The sequence below is a fragment of the Oncorhynchus clarkii genome, unplaced genomic scaffold, assembly GCF_045791955.1.
Source record: "Oncorhynchus clarkii lewisi isolate Uvic-CL-2024 unplaced genomic scaffold, UVic_Ocla_1.0 unplaced_contig_11057_pilon_pilon, whole genome shotgun sequence".
Taxonomy (NCBI): Eukaryota; Metazoa; Chordata; class Actinopteri; order Salmoniformes; family Salmonidae; genus Oncorhynchus; species Oncorhynchus clarkii.
In genome coordinates, this window is record NW_027259337.1 from 10,724 (window position 1) to 34,029 (window position 23,306).

Here is a 23,306-nt window from a genome sequence, read left to right on the forward strand (position 1 = left end):
TGTTAATGCGAGTGTGGTGAAATGCTTGTGCTTCTAGTTCCGACAATGCAGTAATAATCAACGAGTAATCTAACATTTTCACAACAACTACCTTATACACACAAGTGTAAGGGAATTAAGAATATGTACATAAAGATATATGGATGAGCGATGGCCATATATAACCCATATAAACATTATATTAAGTGGCATTGTTTAAAGTGACTAGTGATACATTTTAAATCAATTTTGAATTCTTAAAGTGGCTGGAGTTGAGTCAGTGTGTTGGCAGCAGCCACTCAATGTTAGTGGTGGCTGTTTAACAGTCTGATGGCCTTGAGATAGAAGCTGTTTTTCAGTCTCTCGGTCCCTGCTTTGATGTACCTGTACTGACCTCGCCTTCTGGATGATAGCATGGTGAACAGGCAGTGGCTCGGTTGGTTGTTGTCCTTGATGATCTTTATGGTAATTCATTGATTCTTGTCTCTAATTGGACAGAGATCCTTCAATTCACTGATTCCTGTTTCTAATTGGACAGAGATCCTTCTGGTAGTTGACTGATTCCTGTCTCTAATTGGACAGAGATCCTTCAATTCACTGATTCCTGTCTCTAATTGGACAGAGATCCTTCTGGTGTGGAACATACAGGCATTATATAATCAAAGCCTGTTTCCAGCATGTTGGTAACTGTAGTACTTCTACTAATAATTGTAAGAGTTGGATGTGGTGATGTCATCATGTAAACAGTCAGACCAGATCCCTGTTTAGCTAGCACCACGATAGGTGTGTGTCTCAGTGTCCAGGTGTGTACAGGACCAGATCCCTGTTTAGCTAGCACCACGGTAGGTGTGTGTCTCAGTGTCCAGGTGTGTACAGGACCAGATCCCTGTTTAGCTAGCACCACGGTAGGTGTGTGTTTCAGTGTCCAGGTGTGTACAGGACCAGATCCATGTTTAGCTAGCACCACGGTAGGTGTGTGTCTCAGTGTCCAGGTGTGTACAGGTGTCTCCAGATAGCGTAGTAGTGTGTAGCTGCTCCCATGGCAACGAACAGGTGCCAGATGGCGTGAGCGAATGGGACGACTCCATCGCTCTTAAAGAAGGCCACACCCACTATGTAGAAAATCCCACCCACCGCCAGCTCACTCAAACCTGCCCTGTCCGCCTGCAACAAACACACACACGATAAGGGTTTAGGGGATAAACTCCTTTGAAAGCTTGAACATTGACTTTAGGTAAATGTTTCTGGACAATCAATGGTGTGTGTGTGTGTTACCATGGACAGGATGACAAGAGCAGGCCCCGCCCCCATGACCACGTATCCTAGTAACTCCAACAGTTTATACCTGCAGGGAGTGACATCACCTGAGATTATTAACATCAGGGAGAGTGGTGTGTGTGTACGTGCGTGCGCGTGAGTGTGTGTGTGTGGTACCTCTCGTGGAAGTAGAAGACGTATGTGGAGCCGATAACTGCCATGATCCAGATAATCCATCGCATGTGACTCGACCACGGACCCAACTCCCTCAGCATCAACCTAGAAACACATGACCACATGACCCAACTCCCTCGGCATCAACCTAGAAACACGTGACCACGGACCCAACTCCCTCAGCATCAACCTAGAAACACGTGACCGCGGACCCAACTCCCTCAGCATCAACCTAGAAACACGTGACCACGGACCCAACTCCCTCGGCATCAACCTAGAAACACGTGACCACGGACCCAACTCCCTCAGCATCAACCTAGAAACACATGACCGCGGACCCAACTCCCTCAGCATCAACCTAGAAACACATGACCGCGGACCCAACTCCCTCATCATCAACCTAGAAACACATGACCGCGGACCCAACTCCCTCAGCATCAACCTAGAAACACGTGACCACGGACCCAACTCCCTCAGCATCAACCTAGAAACACATGACCGCGGACCCAACTCCCTCAGCATCAACCTAGAAACACATGACCACGGACCCAACTCCCTCATCATTAACCTAGAAACACGTGACCACGGACCCAACTCCCTCATCATTAACCTAAAACACGTGACCACGGACCCAACTCCCTCATCATTAACCTAGAAACACGTGACCACGGACCCAACTCCCTCAGCATCAACCTAGAAACACGTGACCACGTACCCAACCCTCAGCATCAACCTAGAAACACGTGACCACGGACCCAACTCCCTCAACATTAACCTAGAAACACGTGACCACGGACCCAACTCCCTCGGCATCAACCTAGGGCGTGTACACACACACACACCTACCAGGGGGTGCACACACACACAAACACACACACACCTACCAGGGGGTGTACACACAAACAAATCAAATCAAATGTATTCATATAGCCCTTCGTACATCAGCTGATATCTCAAAGTGCTGTACAGAAACCCAGCCTAAAACAGACAGCAAGCAATGCAGGTGTAGAAACACACACACACCTTCCAGGGGGTGTACACACAAACACACACACCTACCAGGGGGTGTACACACAAACACACACACACCTACCAGGGGGTGTACACACACACACACACACACCTACCAGGGGGTGTACACACACACACACACACACACCTCTACCAGGGGGTGTATACATAAACACACACACACCTACCAGGGGGTGTATACACACACACACACCTACCAGGGGGTGTACACACAAACACACACACACCTACCAGGGGGTGTACACACACACACACACACACACCTACCAGGGGGTGTACACACACACACACACACACACACACACCTACCAGGGGGTGTACACACACACACACACACACACCTACCAGGGGGTGTATACACAAACACACAGACACCTACCAGGGGGTGTATACACACACACACACACCTACCAGGGGGTGTATACACACACACACACACACACCTACCAGGGGGTGTATACACACATCTACCAGGGGGTGTACACACACACACACCTACCCGGGGGTGTATACACACACCTACCAGGGGGTGTATACACACACCTACCAGGGGGTGTATACACACACCTACCAGGGGGTGTATACACACACCTACCAGGGGTGTATACACACACACACCTACCAGGGGGTGTATACACACACACACACACACCTACCAGGGGGTGTATACACACACACACACACACACACCTACCAGGGGGTGTATACACACACACACACCTACCAGGGGGTGTATACACACACACACACACACCTACCAGGGGGTGTAGGAAGCAGCGATGAAGAAGTAGATGGCCATTCTGTCACACATGTGGAAACGCTGCTCCACTCTACTGTAGAGAGACACACAGTTAGTATACACACACACAGTTAGTATACACACACAGTTAATACACACACACACACAGTTAATATACACACACACAGTTCGTATACACACACACACAATTAGTATACACACACACAGTTAATATACACACACACAGTTAGTATACACACACACACAGTTAGTGTACACACACACACACACACACACACACACACACACACACAGTTAATATACACACACACAGTTAGTATACACACACACACAGTTAGTATACACACACACAGTTAGTATACACACACACACACACAGTTAGTATACACACACACAGTTAGTTTACACACACACACACAGTTAATATACACACACACAGTTTGTATACACACACACACACAGTTAGTATACACACACACACACACACAGTTAATATACACACACACAGTTAATATACACACACAGAGTTAGTATACACACACACACAGTTAGTGTACACACACACACAGTTAATATACACACACACAGTTAGTATACACACACACACAGTTAATATACACACACACACACAGTTAGTATACACACACACACACAGTTAGTATACACACACACACAGTTAGTATACACACACACACACACACACAGTTAGTATACACACACACACACACACACACACACACAGTTAGTATACACACACACAGTTAATATACACACACACAGTTAGTATACACACACACACAGTTAGTATACACACACACACACACACAGTTAGTATACACACACACAGTTATTATACACACACACAGTTAATATACACACACACAGTTAGTATACACACACACACAGTTAGTATACACACACACACACACAGTTAATATACACACACACAGTTAGTATATACACACACACACAGTTAGTACACACACACACACACACACAGTTAGTATACACACACACAGTTATTATATTATACACACACACAGTTAGTATACACACACACACAGAGTTAATATACATACACACACACACACACAGTTAATATACACACACACACAGTTAGTATACACACACACACACACAGTTAATATACACACACACACAGTTAGTATACACACACAGTTAATATACACACACACACACAGTTAATACACACACACACACACACAGTTAGTATACACACACACAGTTCGTATACACACACACACACACACACACAGTTAATACACACACACAGTTAGTATACACACACACACACACACACAGTTAATATACACACACACACACACAGTTAGTATACACACACACAGTTAGTATACACACACACACAGTTAGTATACACACACACAGTTAGTATACACACACACACAGTTAATATACACACACACACAGTTAATATACACACACACTCACAGTTAATATACACACACACACAGTTAGTATACACACACACAGTTCGTATACACACACACACACAGTTAATATACACACACACACACACACACAGTTAATATACACACACACACAGTTAGTATACACACACACACACACACACAGTTAATACACACACACAGTTAGTATACACACACACACACAGTTAATATACACACACACAGTTAATATACACACACACAGTTAGTATACACACACAGTTAGTATACACACACAGTTAGTATACACACACACAGTTAGTATACACACACAGTTAGTATACACACACACAGTTAGTATACACACACACAGTTAATATACACATACACACACACAGTTAATATACATACACACACACAGTTAATATACACACACACAGTTAGTATACACACACACACACACACAGTTAGTATACACACACACACACAGTTAGTATACACACACACAGTTAGTATACACACACACACACAGTTAGTATACATACACACACACAGTTAGTATACACACACACACACACACAGTTAATATACACACACACACAGTTAGTATACACACACACAGTTAGTATACACACACACAGTTAGTATACACACACACACAGTTAGTATACACACACACACACACACACAGTTCGTATACACACACACACACAGTTCGTATACACACACACATACAGTTCGTATACACACGCACACAGTTCGTATACACACACACAGTTAGTATACACACACACAGTTAGTATACACACACACAGTTAGTATACACACACACAGTTAGTATACACACACACAGTTAGTATACACACACACAGTTAGTATACACACACAGTTAGTATACACACACACAGTTCGTATACACACACGCAGTTAGTATACACACACACACACAAACAGTTAGTATACACACACACACACAGTTAATATAATCACACACACAGTTAGTATACACACACAGTTAGTATACACACACACACACACACACACAGTTAGTATACACACACACACACAGTTAATATAATCACACACACAGTTACTATACACACACACAGTTAATATACACACACACAGTTAGTATACACACACACAGTTAGTATACACAGGTATTATACACACACAGTTATATTCACCGTTATTATACATGGTTATTATACACATGGTTATTATACACATGGTTATTATACACGTGGTTATTATACACGTGGTTATTATACACGTGGTTATTATACACGTGGTTATTATACACGTGGTTATTATACACATGGTTATTATACATATGGTTATTATACACATGGTTATTATACATATGGTTATTATACATGGTTATTATACACGTGGTTATTATACATGGTTATTATACACATGGTTATTATACACATGGTTATTATACATATGGTTATTATACATGGTTATTATACACCTGGTTATTATACACATGGTTATTATACACATGGTTATTATACACATTGTTATTATACATATGGTTATTATACATGGTTATTATACATGGTTATTATACACCTGGTTATTATACACATGGTTATTATACACATGGTTATTATACACATGGTTATTATACACATTGTTATTATACATATGGTTATTATACATGGTTATTATACATGGTTATTATACACCTGGTTATTATACACATGGTTATTATACACATGGTTATTATACACATGGTTATTATACATATGGTTATTATACATATGGTTATTATACATGGTTATTATACACATGGTTATTATACACATGGTTATTATACATATGGTTATTATACACATGGTTATTATACATATGGTTATTATACATATGGTTATTATACATATGGTTATTATACATGGTTATTATACACATGGTTATTATACACATGGTTATTATACATGCTTATTATACACATGGTTGTTATACACATGGTTATTATACATGGTTATTATACATGGTTATTATACATGGTTATTATACACATGGTTATTATACACATGGTTATTATACATGGTTATTATACACATGGTTGTTATACACATGGTTATTATACATATGGTTATTATACACATGTTATTATACATGGTTGTTATACATGGTTATTATACATGGTTATTATACATGGTTATTATACACATGGTTATTATACATATGGTTATTATACATATGGTTATTATACATGGTTATTATACACATGGTTATTATACACATGGTTATTATACATGGTTATTATACACATGGTTATTATACATGGTTATTATACACATGTTTGTTATACACATGGTTATTATACACCTGGTTATTATACACATGGTTATTATACATATGGTTATTATACATGGTTATTATACATGGTTATTATACACATGGTTATTATACACATGGTTATTATACATGGTTATTATACACGGGTATTATACATGGTTATTATACATATGGTTATTATACATGGTTATTATACATGGTTATTATACACATGGTTATTATACACATGGTTATTATACACATGGTTATTATACATGGTTATTATACATGGTTATTATACATATGGTTATTATACATATGGTTATTATACATGGTTATTATACATGGTTATTATACACATGGTTATTATACATGGTTATTACACATGGTTATTATACACATGGTTATTATACATGGTTATTATACATGGTTATTATACACATGGTTGTTATACACATGGTTATTATACACATGGTTATTATACATATGGTTATTATACTCATGGTTATTATACACATGGTTATTATTCATGGTTATTATTCACATGGTTATTATACACATGGTTGTTATACATGGTTATTATACATGGTTATTATACATGGTTATTATTCACATGGTTATTATACATGGTTATTGTACACATGGTTATTATACACATGGTTATTATACACATGGTTATTATACACATGGTTATTATACACATGGTTATTATACACATGGTTATTATACACATGGTTATTATACATGGTTATTATACACATGGTTATTACACATGGTTATTATACACATGGTTATTATACACATGGTTATTATACACATGGTTATTATACACATGGTTATTATACACATGGTTATTATACACGTGGTTATTATACATGGTACACATGGTTATTATACACATGGTTATTATACACATGGTTATTATACATATGGTTATTATACATGGTTATTATACATGGTTATTATACACATGGTTATTATACACGTGGTTATTATACATGGTACACATGGTTATTATACACATGGTTATTATACACATGGTTATTATACACGTGGTTATTATACATGGTACACATGGTTATTATACACATGGTTATTATACACCTGGTTATTATACACATGGTTATTATACATGGTTATTATACATGGTTATTATACACATGGTTATTATACACCTGGTTATTATACACATGGTTATTATACATATGGTTATTATACATGGTTATTATACACATGGTTATTATACATGGTTATTATACACATGGTTGTTATACATATGGTTATTATACATGGTTGTTATACATATGGTTATTATACACCTGGTTATTATACACATGGTTATTATACACATGGTTATTATACACCTGGTTATTATACACATGGTTATTATACATATGGTTATTATACATGGTTATTATACATGGTTATTATACATGGTTGTTATACATGGTTATTATACATGGTTGTTATACATATGGTTATTATACATGGTGATTATACACATGGTTATTATACATGGTTGTTATACATATGGTTATTATACATGGTTATTATACATGGTTATTATACACGTGGTTATTATACATGGTACACATGGTTATTATACACATGGTTATTATACACATGGTTATTATACATGGTTATTATACATGGTTATTATACATGGTTGTTATACATGGTTATTATATACATGGTTATTATACACATGGTTATTATACATGGTTGTTATACATGGTTGTTATACATGGTTATTATACATGGTTATTATACACATGGTTATTATACACATGGTTGTTATACATATGGTTATTACACATGGTTATTATACATGGTTATTATACACATGGTTATTATACACATGGTAATTATACATGGTTATTATACACATGGTTGTTATACATGGTACATGGTTATTATACATGGTTATTATACATGGTTATTATACACATGGTTGGTTATTATACATGGTTATTATACACATGGTTGTTATACACATGGTAATTATACATATGGTTATTATACACATGGTTGTTATACATATGGTTATTACACATGGTTATTATACATGGTTATTATACACATGGTTGTTATACACATTGTAATTATACATATGGTTATTATACATGGTTATTATACATGGTTATTATACACATGGTTATTATACACATGGTTATTATACACATGGTTATTATACACATGGTTAGCTAGCTTTTTCAAGCAGAAATTTGCTTCTTGCAACACTAACTCAAAAAAGTTCTGGGACACTGTAAAGTCCATGGAGAATAAGAACACCTCCTCCCAGCTGCCCACTGCACTGAAGATAGGAAACACTGTCACCACTGATAAATCCACCATAATTGAAAATTTCAATAAGCATTTTTCTACTGCTGGCCATGCTTTCCACCTGGCTACTCCTACCCCTGTCAACAGCACTGCACCCCCAACAGCAACTCGCCCAAGCCTTCCCCATTTCTCCTTCTCCCAAATCCATTCAGCTGATGTTCTGAAAGAGCTGCAAAATCTGGACCCCCACAAATCAGCCGGGCTAGACAATCTGGACCCTTTCTTTCTAAAATTATCTGCCGAAATTGTTGCCACCCCTATTACTAGCCTGTTCAACCTCTCTTTCGTGTCGTCTGAGATTCCCAAAGATTGGAAAGCAGCTGCGGTCATCCCCCTCTTCAAAGGGGGGGACACTCTTGACCCAAACTGCTACAGACCTATATCTATCCTACCATGCCTTTCTAAGGTCTTCGAAAGCCAAGTCAACAAACAGATTACCGACCATTTCGAATCTCACCATACCTTCTCTGCTATGCAATCTGGTTTCAGAGCTGGTCATGGGTGCACCTCAGCCACGCTCAAGGTCCTAAACGATATCTTAACCGCCATCGATAAGAAACATTACTGTGCAGCCGTATTCATTGATCTGGCCAAGGCTTTCGACTCTGTCAATCACCACATCCTCATCGGCAGACTCAACAGCCTTGGTTTCTCAAATGATTGCCTCGCCTGGTTCACCAACTACTTCTCTGATAGAGTTCAGTGTGTCAAATCGGAGGGTCTGTTGTCCGGACCTCTGGCAGTCTCTATGGGGGTGCCACAGGGTTCAATTCTTGGACCGACTCTCTTCTCTGTATACATCAATGAGGTCGCTCTTGCTGCTGGTGAGTCTCTGATCCACCTCTACGCAGACGACACCATTCTGTATACTTCCGGCCCTTCTTTGGACACTGTGTTAACAACCCTCCAGGCAAGCTTCAATGCCATACAACTCTCCTTCCGTGGCCTCCAATTGCTCTTAAATACAAGTAAAACTAAATGCATGCTCTTCAACCGATCGCTACCTGCACCTACCCGCCTGTCCAACATCACTACTCTGGACGGCTCTGACTTAGAATACGTGGACAACTACAAATACTTAGGTGTCTGGTTAGACTGTAAACTCTCCTTCCAGACCCATATCAAACATCTCCAATCCAAAGTTAAATCTAGAATTGGCTTCCTATTTCGCAACAAAGCATCCTTCACTCATGCTGCCAAACATACCCTTGTAAAACTGACCATCCTACCAATCCTCGACTTTGGCGATGTAATTTACAAAATAGCCTCCAATACCCTACTCAACAAATTGGATGCAGTCTATCACAGTGCAATCCGTTTTGTCACCAAAGCCCCATATACTACCCACCATTGCGACCTGTACGCTCTCGTTGGCTGGCCCTCGCTTCATACTCGTCGCCAAACCCACTGGCTCCATGTCATCTACAAGACCCTGCTAGGTAAAGTCCCCCCTTATCTCAGCTCGCTGGTCACCATAGCATCTCCCACCTGTAGCACACGCTCCAGCAGGTATATCTCTCTAGTCACCCCCAAAACCAATTCTTTCTTTGGCCGCCTCTCTTTCCAGTTCTCTGCTGCCAATGACTGGAACGAACTACAAAAATCTCTGAAACTGGAAACACTTATCTCCCTCACTAGCTTTAAGCACCAACTGTCAGAGCAGCTCACAGATTACTGCACCTGTACATAGCCCACCTATAATTTAGCCCTATCAACTACCTCTTTCCCAACTGTATTTAATTTATTTATTTATTTTGCTCCTTTGCACCCCATTATTTTTATTTCTACTTTGCACATTCTTCCATTGCAAAACTACCATTCCAGTGTTTTACTTGCTATATTGTATTTACCTTGCCACCAAGGCCTTTTTTGCCTTTACCTCCCTTCTCACCTCATTTGCTCACATTGTATATAGACTTGTTTATACTTTATTATTGACTGTATGTTTGTTTTACTCCATGTGTAACTCTGTGTTGTTGTATCTGTCGAACTGCTTTGCTTTATCTTGGCCAGGTCGCAATTGTAAATGAGAACTTGTTCTCAACTTGCCTACCTGGTTAAATAAAGGTAAAATAAATAAATAAATAAATAATACATGGTTATTATACACATGGTTATTACACATGGTTATTATACACATGGTTATTACACATGGTTATTATACACATGGTTATTACACATGGTTATTATACACATGGTTATTATACACATGGTTATTATACACATGGTTATTATACACATGGTTATTATACACATGGTTATTACACATGGTTATTATACACATGGTTATTATACACGGTTATTATACACATGGTTATTATACACATGGTTATTACACATGGTTATTATACACATGGTTATTATACACATGGTTATTATACATGGTTATTATACATGGTTATTATACATGGTTATTATACACATGGTTATTACACATGGTTATTATACACATGGTTATTATACATGGTTATTATACACATGGTTATTATACACATGGTTATTATACACATGGTTATTATACACATGGTTATTATACATGGTACACATGGTTGTTATACACATGGTTATTATACACATGGTTGTTATACACATGGTTATTATACATGGTTATTATACATGGTTATTATACACATGGTTATTATACATGGTACACATGGTTGTTATACACATGGTTATTATACACATGGTTGTTATACACATGGTTATTATACACATGGTTATTATACATGGTACACATGGTTGTTATACACATGGTTATTATACACATGGTTGTTATACACATGGTTATTATACACATGGTTATTATACATGGTTATTATACACATGGTTATTATACATGGTTATTATACATGGTTATTATACACATGGTTATTATACATGGTACACATGGTTGTTATACACATGGTTATTATACACATGGTTGTTATACACATGGTTATTATACACATGGTTGTTATACATGGTTATTATACACATGGTTGTTATACACATGGTTATTATACACATGGTTATTATACACATGGTTATTATACACATGGTTGTTATACACATGGTTATTATACACATGGTTGTTATACATGGTTATTATACACAGTTATATACATGCAGATATTATACACGCAGCTATGCTACATAGTTATTATACACACCGTTATTATACACAGTTATACACGGTTATTATACCTAGTTATTATACATGGTTATTATACACACAGTTATTATACTCGGTTATTAGAAACATTTAGTGATCTCACTTTAATGTTGCAGTGTGTTGCTGACGCTAGGAGTTGGCCTGATTCTGATCTCACTTTAATGTTGCAGTGTGTTGCTGACACTAAGAGTTGGCCTGATTCTGATCTCACTTTAATGTTGCAGTGTGTTGCTGACGCTAAGAGTTGGCCTGATTCTGATCTCTTTAATGTTGCAGTGTGTTGCTGACGCTAAGAGTTGGCCTGATTCTGATCTCTTTAATGTTGCTGTGTGTGCTGACGCTAAGAGTTGGCCTGATTCTGATCTCACTTTAATGTTGCAGTGTGTTGCTGACGCTAAGAGTTGGCCTGATTCTGATCTCACTTTAATGTTGCAGTGTGTTGCTGACGCTAGGAGTTGGCCTGATTCTGATCTCACTTTAATGTTGCAGTGTGTTGCTGACGCTAGGAGTTGGCCTGATTCTGATCTCTTTAATGTTGCAGTGTGTTGCTGACGTTAGGAGTTGGCCTGATTCTGATCTCACTTTAATGTTGCAGTGTGTTGCTGACGCTCGGAGTTGGCCTGATTCTGATCTCACTTTAATGTTGCAGTGTGTTGCTGACGATAGGAGTTGGCCTGATTCTGATCTCACTTTAATGTTGCAGTGTGTTGCTGACGCTAGGAGTTGGCCTGATTCTGATCTCACTTTAATGTTGCAGTGTGTTGCTGACGCTAGGAGTTGGCCTGATTCTGATCTCACTTTAATGTTGCAGTGTGTTGCTGACGCTAGGAGTTGGCCTGATTCTGATCTCACTTTAATGTTGCTGTGTGTGCTGACGCTAAGAGTTGGCCTGATTCTGATCTCTTTAATGTTGCTGTGTGTGCTGACTGGTAAAGCGCAGGAAGCATATTCAGCTCTTGGTGTAGCCAACAGTGTCAGTTATGATAAGGTTAAAACGTCCGTTACAGATTTACCAACTGGTTCCTGAGGCTTAACGTCAACGATTTACAACTTTAAAAAAGGCTGATTAACAGACTCATGTTGAGTTTACGCCAGTGTTATCTTCATAGTTTAAATCGCTGGTGTTCCGCCTCTGCGGTTCCGACTTTCCAGGGGCTGTGTGATCTGATTATGCTAGAGAAATTTAAAGGACACAATCCCTGATCGTATAGCTACTGTACGTACATTAAGGAAGGAAAAGTTAAGACTGTCTCTGAAGCTGCGGTTTTGGTGGACGAGAATGTTTTGACTCACGAAAGTGTCTTTGCAGAGCCCTGTATTCAGAGTGAGTGGGTGCATTCGGGGGGAGATTTGGGCCCTGCCCACTCAGACACTGGTCCACGGGTTCCATTCATCTAGGGTTGAGCCTGGCTCCCGTGGTAAAGCTGACTTCAGTCAAGAGTGTCACTACTGTCAGGGTTCCGATCATTAGAAAAACCTTCTCAGGGCTGAGAGTAAATTCAGTACTCCTGCTAAAGTTAACCATAAGCCTATGGCGTTAGCAGCACCTGTCCCACATCAGTTCACTCCTGTCACTCCGTCTCAGGCCCAGGGGCATGTGAAAGTTCCAATTGATCCAGACTATTTACCTTTCATTACGGAGGGTTTTAGTATCTCTGTTAGGAAGTAACGACCCAGTGCCATTGAAGATCCTGAGACACAGGTGCCTCTGAGTCGTTTGTGTTGGAGTCTGTGTTACCCTTCTCTGCTGAGACTGATTCAGGGACTAGTGTTCTAATTAGGGGAATAGTGTTCTAATTAGGGGAATAGTGTTCTAATTAGGGGAATAGTGTTCTAATTAGGGGAATCGGTTTGAACACTCTGTGTGTTCAATGTGTGTAAATATAATCAAGAATTAGAACAATGACTGTCTGTTCCTTGGTAGAAATGAAAGAACTTATCATCAGACTGGCTAGAATGCTTCTACACAGGAAGACCTTGGCTCGTCATAAATTATATTAAATTGGTAGGGAGACGATGTGGGAAGGCTTGAGATACTGCCTTTGTACCAGGGTGGGAGAAGAGACGGAACAGTTCGAAAACGAATGACGTCATTTTCAGTTTATAACCTGTGGTGTTAGGGTTACCATAACCCTGTGGTAAACTGTATCGTGTTCAGTACTCTCCAGAATAAACGCTAGTGCAGTTTATAACCTGTGGTAAACTGTATCGTGTTCAGTACTCTCCAGAATAAACGCTAGTGCAGTTTATAACCTGTGGTAAACTGTATCGTGTTCAGTACTCTCCAGAATAAACGCTAGTGCAGTTTATAACCTGTGGTAAACTGTATCGTGTTCAGTACTCTCCAGAATAAACGCTAGTGCAGTTTATAACCTGTGGTAAACTGTATCGTGTTCAGTACTCTCCAGAATAAACGCTGCTGATCGATTTTGAGACTGGTCTCTGTCCATTTTATGCAAATAAGGGTCTTACAAATTCTTAGGAGTGGGCAGAGTGTTTAATTAAATTAGTTAAATAAAACATAAAGGAATTTAATTCCTGTAACAGAGATGAACCTGGAAAAGATTCCCCTAAGCAAGCTGGTCCTGGGGCTCTGTTCACAGGACAGCAACACAATTAGGACAGCAACACAATTAGACCCAACCAAATCACGTGAAAACAAAAATATATTTACTTTGGAAAGAATTAACAAAAAAACAGAGCAAACAAGAATGCTCTTTGGCCCTAAACAGAGAGTACACAGTGGCCTGACAACTGTGACTGACCCAAAATGAACAGAAGCTTTGACTATGTACTGTGAGCATAGCCTTGCTATTGAGAAAGGTCACTGTTGGCTCTCAAGAGAAGACAGGCTATGTGCTCACTGCCCACATAATGATGTGGAAACTGAGCTGCACTTCCTAACCTCCTGTCCAATGTATGGCCAAGATTTGTGACCTGTTGCCACAAGAAAAGGGCAACCAGTGAAGAACAAACACCATTGTAAATACAACCCATATTTATGCTGATTTATTTTCCCTTGTGTACTTTAACCATTTGTACATCGTTACAACACTGTATAAAGACATAATATGACATTTGAAATGTCTCTATTCCTTTGGAACTTCTGTGAGTGTAATGTTTACTGTTCAGTTTTTGTTGTCTATTTCATCTATTTCACTTGCAATGTAAACATATGTTTCCCACACCAATAAAGCCCCTTAAATTGAATTTGAAATTGAGATAAAGACCGAGATACTAACTAGAGGTGTCTGATGTTCCAGACCACGGTGTGAAACAGAGAGACAAACCGGAGGTGTCTGATCAGAGAGACTAACCGGAGGTGTCTGATGTTCCAGACCACGGTGTGAAACAGAGAGACAAACCGGAGGTGTCTGATCAGAGAGACTAACCGGAGGTGTCTGATCAGAGAGACTAATCGGAGGTGTCTGATCAGAGATACTAACCGGAGGTGTCTGATCAGAGATACTAACCGGAGGTGTCTAATCAGAGATACTAACTGGAGGTGTCTGATGTTCCAGGCCACGGTGTGAAACAGAGAGACTAACCGGAGGTGTCTGATCAGAGATACTAACCGGAGGTGTCTGATCAGAGATACTAACCGGAGGTGTCTGATCAGAGATACTAACTGGAGGTGTCTGATGTTCCAGGCCACGGTGTGAAACAGAGAGACTAACCGGAGGTGTCTGATCAGAGAGACTAACCGGAGGTGTCTGAACAGAGAGACTAACCGGAGGTGTCTGATCAGAGAGACTAACCGGAGGTGTCTGAGCAGAGATACTAACCGGAGGTGTCTGATCAGAGAGACTAACCGGAGGTGTCTGATCAGAGATACTAACCGGAGGTGTCTGATCAGAGATACTAACTGGAGGTGTCTGATGTTCCAGGCCACGGTGTGAAACAGAGAGACTAACCGGAGGTGTCTGATCAGAGAGACTAACCGGAGGTGTCTGATCAGAGAGACTAACCGGAGGTGTCTGAGCAGAGATACTAACCGGAGGTGTCTGATCAGAGAGACTAACCGGAGGTGTCTGATCAGAGATACTAACCGGAGGTGTCTGATCAGAGATACTAACCGGAGGTGTCTGATCTTCCAGGCCACGGTGTGAAACAGAGTGGAGGAGATGAATAGACCACTAAGCCCCGCCCCGTACAACCAGGCAGCAGCAGCCTGCCATTGGTCCACAGACAGGAAGTAGAGTACAGACCCGCCCACCAGGCTGGGGATGATCCAGAGCTGTGGAGGATCATGGGTAAACAAGATATTATGGGTAGAACCAGGTACAGCAGGGTGAACAGCAGCTGTGTTTCCAGAGATAAGAGATGAATCTGTAGACAGGTTGTGTGTGTAACTCACTCCATGTGTGGCACAGTTGGCAGCGTGTTCGTAGTCTGTAGGCTCGTATCTCCTACTGGATGGAACTCTGCCATTCATGAACCTGGAACACACACACCCAGGATACTGTACATGTTGAATGTGTCTCCTGGCCTCTATAAGTAGTGTCAGACTGTGTCAGGTACTGCTGAGCTCTGACATCCACGTTAAAACCTTACTTGGGCTCTATGCATAGCAGCCCATGCTTGTATGTGTGTGTGTGCGTGTGCGTGTGTGTGTGTGAGAGACGGTCATTCAGAGGGGATTTACAGAACACCACTGTAATCCACATCACGTTATCTGAGTTGATCTGCCTGCCGTCCGCATGGCTACAGCCTCGTCTCTATGACAACCACAGGGCAGGTCCGAGTGTGTCCATTTTCTGATGTCTCTGTGTGTGTGTGTGTGTGTGTGTGTGTGTGTGTGTGTGTGTGTGTTTATGTCTCTGTCTTTAATCAGCAGTAAATCTCTCAATCCCGGTTTGAGAGAGAGGCACATCTGGACATGTTATGAAACCACATTTCGTAAGTCAACACACACACACAAACATCGCAGGTTTCAGGGTAGTGCTTGCTGGACGCCAGGTCAGCTGTGCGTTATCTGATTCCACACAGGGTCCCTCAGGCCTAGCAGAAGCTGTGTGACAGGGTAAGGTTCAGGGTAGCTATTTACTTCCATGTTGTGGTTGGTTAGTTGCCTCATTCCACATATTGTGTTAAGTCTATATAAGTATTTTCTCTAAATCCCTTTCAGTATTATTCAGCTCATAAAGGTTTTAGTTACATAGAGGTACAGGATGTGGAGGCTGCTATAACAGGCCTTACTCAGCTCATAAAGGTTTTAGTTACATAGAGAGGTACAGGATGTGGAGGCTGCTATAACAGGCCTTACTCAGCTCATAAAGGTTTTAGTTACCTAGAGAGGGACAGGATGTGGAGGCTGCTCTAACAGGCCTTATTCAGCTCATAAAGGTTTTAGTTACCTAGAGAGGGACAGGATGTGGAGGCTGCTCTAACAGGCCTTATTCAGCTCATAAAGGTTTTAGTTACCTAGAGAGGGACAGGATGTGGATGCTGCTCTAACAGGCCTTTTGCTGGAGCAAAAGCCTAGACTACCAGAGAGGATGGTTGGTCTCACTGTGGTCCATCACTGTCCTAGACTATCAGTATCTCTTCAGTAGCAGAGTGAGAGGATGGTTGGTCTCACTGTGGTCCATCACTCTCCTAGACTACCAGTATCTCTTCAGTAGCAGAGTGAGAGGATGGTTGGTCTCACTGTGGTCCATCACTCTACTAGACTACCAGTATCTCTTCAGTAGCAGAGTGAGAGGATGGTTGGTCTCACTGTGGTCCATCACTGTCCTAGACTATCAGTATCTCTTCAGTAGCAGAGTGAGAGGATGGTTGGTCTCACTGTGGTCCATCACTGTCCTAGACTATCAGTATCTCTTCAGTAGCAGAGTGAGAGGATGGTTGGTCTCACTGTGGTCCATCACTGTCCTAGACTATCAGTATCTCTTCAGTAACAGAGTGAGAGGATGGTTGGTCTCACTGTGGTCCATCACTCTCCTAGACTACCAGTATCTCTTCAGTAGCAGAGTGAGAGGATGGTTGGTCTCACTGTGGTCCATCACTCTACTAGACTACCAGTATCTCTTCAGTAGCAGAGTGAGAGGATGGTTGGTCTCACTGTGGTCCATCACTGTCCTAGACTATCAGTATCTCTTCAGTAGCAGAGTGAGAGGATGGTTGGTCTCACTGTGGTCCATCACTGTCCTAGACTATCAGTATCTCTTCAGTAGCAGAGTGAGAGGATGGTTGGTCTCACTGTGGTCCATCACTGTCCTAGACTATCAGTATCTCTTCAGTAACAGAGTGAGAGGATGGTTGGTCTCACTGTGGTCCATCACTCTCCTAGACTACCAGTATCTCTTCAGTAGCAGAGTTAGAGGATATTTGGTCTCACTGTGGTCCATCACTGTCCTAGACTATCAGTATCTCTTCAGTAGCAGAGTGAGAGGATGGTTGGTCTCACTGTGGTCCATCACTCTCCTAGACTACCAGTATCTCTTCAGTAGCAGAGTGAGAGGATGGTTAGTCTCACTGTGGTCCATCACTCTACTAGACTACCAGTATCTCTTCAGTAGCAGAGTGAGAGGATGGTTGGTCTCACTGTGGTCCATCACTCTCCAGTCACAAATGACCTTGACTAACCTGTACCCCCGCACATTGACTCGGTACCGGTACCCCCTGTATATAGCCTCCACATTGACTCGGTACCGGTACCCCCTGTATATAGCCTCCACATTGACTCTGTACCGTAATACCCTGTATATAGCCTCCACATTGACTCGGTACCGGTACCCCCTGTATGTAGCCTCCACATTGACTCTGTACCGGTACCCCCTGTATATAGTCTCCACATTGACTCGGTACCGGTACCCCCTGTATATAGTCTCCACATTGACTCGGTACCGGTACCCCCTGTATATAGTCTCCACATTGACTCTGTACCGGTACCCCCTGTATATAGTCTCCACATTGACTCGGTACCGGTACCCCCTGTATATAGTCTCCACATTGACTCTGTATCGGTACCCCCTGTATATAGCCTCCACATTGACTCTGTACCGGTACCCCCTGTATATAGTCTCCACATTGACTCGGTACCGGTACCCCCTGTATATAGTCTCCACATTGACTCTGTACCAGTACCTCCTGTATATAGTCTCCACATTGACTCTGTATCGGTACCCCCTGTATATAGCCTCCACATTGACTCTGTACCGGTACCCCCTGTATATAGTCTCCACATTGACTCGGTACCGGTACCCCCTGTATATAGTCTCCACATTGACTCTGTACCTTGTACCCCCTGTATATAGCCTCCACATTGACTCTGTATCGGTACCCCCTGTATATAGCCTCCACATTGACTCTGTACCGGTACCCCCTGTATATAGTCTCCACATTGACTCGGTACCGGTACCCCCTGTATATAGTCTCCACATTGACTCTGTACCGGTACCCCCTGTATATAGTCTCCACATTGACTCTGTACCGGTACCCCCTGTATATAGTCTCCACATTGACTCGGTACCGGTACCCCTGTATATAGTCTCCACATTGACTCTGTACTGGTACCCCCTGTATATAGTCTCCACATTGACTCGGTACCGGTACACCCTGTATATAGTCTCCACATTGACTCTGTACCGGTACCCCCTGTATATAGTCTCCACATTGACTCTGTATCGGTACCCCCTGTATATAGTCTCCACATTGACTCGGTACCGGTACACCCTGTATATAGTCTCCACATTGACTCTGTACCGGTACCCCCTGTATATAGTCTCCACATTGACTCTGTACCGGTACCCCCTGTATATAGTCTCCACATTGACTCGGTACCGGTACCCCCTGTATATAGCCTCCACATTGTTATGTACTTTTCTTGTGTTACTTTTAGATTTATTTTTAATTACTAAATATTTTCTTTACCAACATTGCAGTTCAAGAAATAGAGTCAAGGGCTTGTAAGTAAGTATTTCTCGTTAAGGTCTACCTACACCTGTTGTATTCAGCGTATGTGACACACAACATGTGATTTGATTCTGTCAGCTAATGGACAACAGGCGTGTGTGTCTCAGTGAGCCTGAAGGGACAAAGGCTCTGATCAGAGAAAGCATTGTTATTGTCCAAAAGAGGGGCACTCTGCCTCCAACTCTGCCTATATCTCCCCCTCCATTCTCTCACTCCCTCTCTCTACCTCCATCTTCCCCCTCTTTTTCTCTCCCCACTCTCTCCTTCTCTCTCCTTGTCTTTCTCTATCATTAGTGTGAGCGGCCAAGGCTGATCTAACGACCCTCCTATGGTATCAGCGTTATAATGGAGCACACACACTAGGGGGGTGGCTGTGTCTACCTCGGCTGGGCTTGAACTTTCACCTGCTCTCTCTCTCACATTCCGCTTGTTGCGTTAGAATGGGAAACTATAATCTACAGCAGTGAACAGAATGTTAGTAATGCTGAATATCAGACGTGGTGTCTGATCCACCGGGTCTTTAAATCTAAGAGGATCTGTTTCTGAATCCTGCTAGTGGCAACACACACACACACACACACACACACACACACACACACTTGTCCCCAAGCGCATCGGTGCACATGGCTTCACATCAGCTAGCAAAACACCTAACTCCAACCGTCAACCAACCTAACCCAAACCGTCAACCAACCTAACCCCAACCGTCAACCAACCTAACCCCAACCGTCAACTAACCTAACCCCAACCGTCAACCAACCTAACGCCAACCGTCAACAAACCTAACCCCAACCGTCAACCAACCTAACGGCAACCGTCAACCAACCCAACCCCAACCGTCAACCAACCTAGCCCCAACCGTCAACCAACCCAACCCAACCGTCAACCAACCCAACCCCAACCGTCAACCAACCCAACCCAACCGTCAACCAACCCAACCCCAACCGTCAACCAACCTAACCCCAACTGTCAACCAACCTAACCCCAACCGTCAACCAACCTAACCCCAACCGTCAACCAACCTAACCCCAACCGTCAACCAACCTAACCCCAACCAACCTAACCCCAACCGTCAACCAACCTAACGCCAACCAACCTAACCCCAACCGTCAACCAACCTAACCCCAACCATCAACTAACCGACAAACAACAATATTAGTTAAGTAGTTCAATAAAACGTCACTTTATCAAACAGAACTTTATCAGAGATATTAATTCCTCTGTCTAGAATAATATTCTGCCTACCTTCCATATCGGCTATTCTTAAAGTCCATACCGGAGACAGCATGTAGGGTTAACCCTAACCCTAACCCTACCTTCCATATCGGCTGTTCTTAAAGTCCATACCGGAGACAGCATGTAGGGTTAACCCTAACCCTAACCCTACCTTCCATATCGGCTGTTCTTTAAAGTCCATACCGGAGACAGCATGTAGGGTTAACCCTAACCCTAACCCTACCTTCCATATCGGCTGTTCTTAAAGTCCATACCGGAGACAGCATGTAGGGTTAACCCTAACCCTAACCCTACCTTCCATATCGGCTGTTCTTAAAGTCCATACCGGAGACAGCATGTAGGGTTAACCCTAACCCTAACCCTACCTTCCATATCGGCTGTTCTTAAAGTCCATACCGGAGACAGCATGTAGGGTTAACCCTAACCCTAACCCTACCTTCCATATCGGCTGTTCTTAAAGTCCATACCGGAGACAGCATGTAGGGTTAACCCTAACCCTACCTTCCATATCGGCTGTTCTTAAAGTCCATACCGGAGACAGCATGTAGGGTTAACCCTAACCCTACCTTCGGCTGTTCTTAAAGTCCATACCGGAGACAGCATGTAGGGTTAACCCTAACCCTACCTTCCTGCTGTTCTTAAAGTCCATACCGGAGACAGCATGTAGGGTTAACCCTAACCCTAACCCTACCTTCCATATCGGCTATTCTTAAAGTCCATACCGGAGACAGCATGTAGGGTTAACCCTAACCCTAACCCTACCTTCCATATCGGCTGTTCTTAAAGTCCATACCGGAGACAGCATGTAGGGTTAACCCTAACCCTACCTTCCATATCGGCTATTCTTAAAGTCCATACCGGAGACAGCATGTAGGGTTAACCCTAACCCTAACCCTACCTTCCATATCGGCTGTTCTTAAAGTCCATACCGGAGACAGCATGTAGGGTTAACCCTAACCCTACCTTCCATATCGGCTGTTCTTAAAGTCCATACCGGAGACAGCATGTAGGGTTAACCCTAACCCTACCTTCCATATCGGCTGTTCTTAAAGTCCATACCGGAGACAGCATGTAGGGTTAACCCTAACCCTAATCTACCTTCCATATCGGCTGTTCTTAAAGTCCATACCGGAGACAGCATGTAGTGTTAACCCTAACCCTAACCCTACCTTCCATATCGGCTGTTCTTAAAGTCCATACCGGAGACAGCATGTAGTGTTAACCCTAACCCTAACCCTACCTTCCATATCGGCTGTTCTTAAAGTCCATACCGGAGACAGCATGTAGTGTTAACCCTAACCCTAACCCTACCTTCCATATCGGCTGTTCTTAAAGTCCATACCGGAGACAGCATGTATTTATCTGTTTCTCTTGTTACTGTTCTCAACTAGTGAGACGGATTTCCCTGTGCGTCTGAACACAAACAGGAGCTGGGTGGGAGGGAGGGAGGGACTCACATACGCTGCTGTTACTCTGTTAATTATCTATCCTGACTAACCCTACCATGTGTACCACACACTGGGAGGGAGGGAGGGAGGGACTCACATACGCTGCTGTTACTCTGTTTATTATCTATCCTGACTAACCCTACCATGTGTACCACACACTGGGAGGGAGGGACTCACATACGCTGCTGCTACTCTGTTTATTATCTATCCTGACTAACCCTACCATGTGTACCACACTGCTAACCATGTGATCATTAACATCTGCTAACCATGCGACCATTAACATCTGCTAA

At 41.9% G+C, this 23,306-nt stretch overlaps 1 protein-coding gene across 7 annotated transcripts; it reads right to left on the minus strand.

Annotated features, from left to right (window-relative positions):
- Positions 1-960: 960 nt before the first annotated feature.
- Positions 961-22,983, minus strand: LOC139399973 (monocyte to macrophage differentiation factor 2-like). 7 transcript variants are annotated; one of them, XM_071145115.1, is made up of 7 exons: positions 21,575-21,704; positions 16,770-16,851; positions 16,489-16,649; positions 3,201-3,275; positions 1,414-1,515; positions 1,255-1,324; positions 961-1,143 (listed from the first exon to the last, which is right to left on the minus strand). In XM_071145115.1, exons 1-7 carry the CDS (start codon positions 21,601-21,603, stop codon positions 961-963), a joined length of 702 nt encoding a protein of 233 aa, XP_071001216.1. In that variant the 5' UTR covers positions 21,604-21,704. The 7 variants fall into 7 exon arrangements, with proteins under 7 accessions (XP_071001216.1, XP_071001212.1, XP_071001208.1 ...); XM_071145111.1 differs by lacking the exon at positions 21,575-21,704 and adding exons at positions 1,559-1,936; positions 22,877-22,983 and having other exon boundaries at positions 1,105-1,324; positions 3,201-3,272; XM_071145107.1 differs by lacking the exon at positions 21,575-21,704 and adding exons at positions 1,559-1,936; positions 22,877-22,983 and having other exon boundaries at positions 1,105-1,324.
- Between the last annotated feature and the right edge of the window lie 323 nt (positions 22,984-23,306).

Excerpts from the sequence above, each read along its gene's own strand:
- LOC139399973 (XM_071145107.1), bottom strand. The coding sequence starts at position 22,905 with ATGGACTTTAAGAACAGCCGATATGGAAG. Across the intron at positions 3,276-16,488 it reads TGGAAGATCAGACACCTCCG|TAGAGTGGAGCAGCGTTTCC; the intron begins GTTAGTATCTCT and ends GTCTCTCTACAG. Across the intron at positions 1,325-1,413 it reads GTCTTCTACTTCCACGAGAG|GTATAAACTGTTGGAGTTAC; the intron begins GTACCACACACA and ends CACTCCCTGCAG.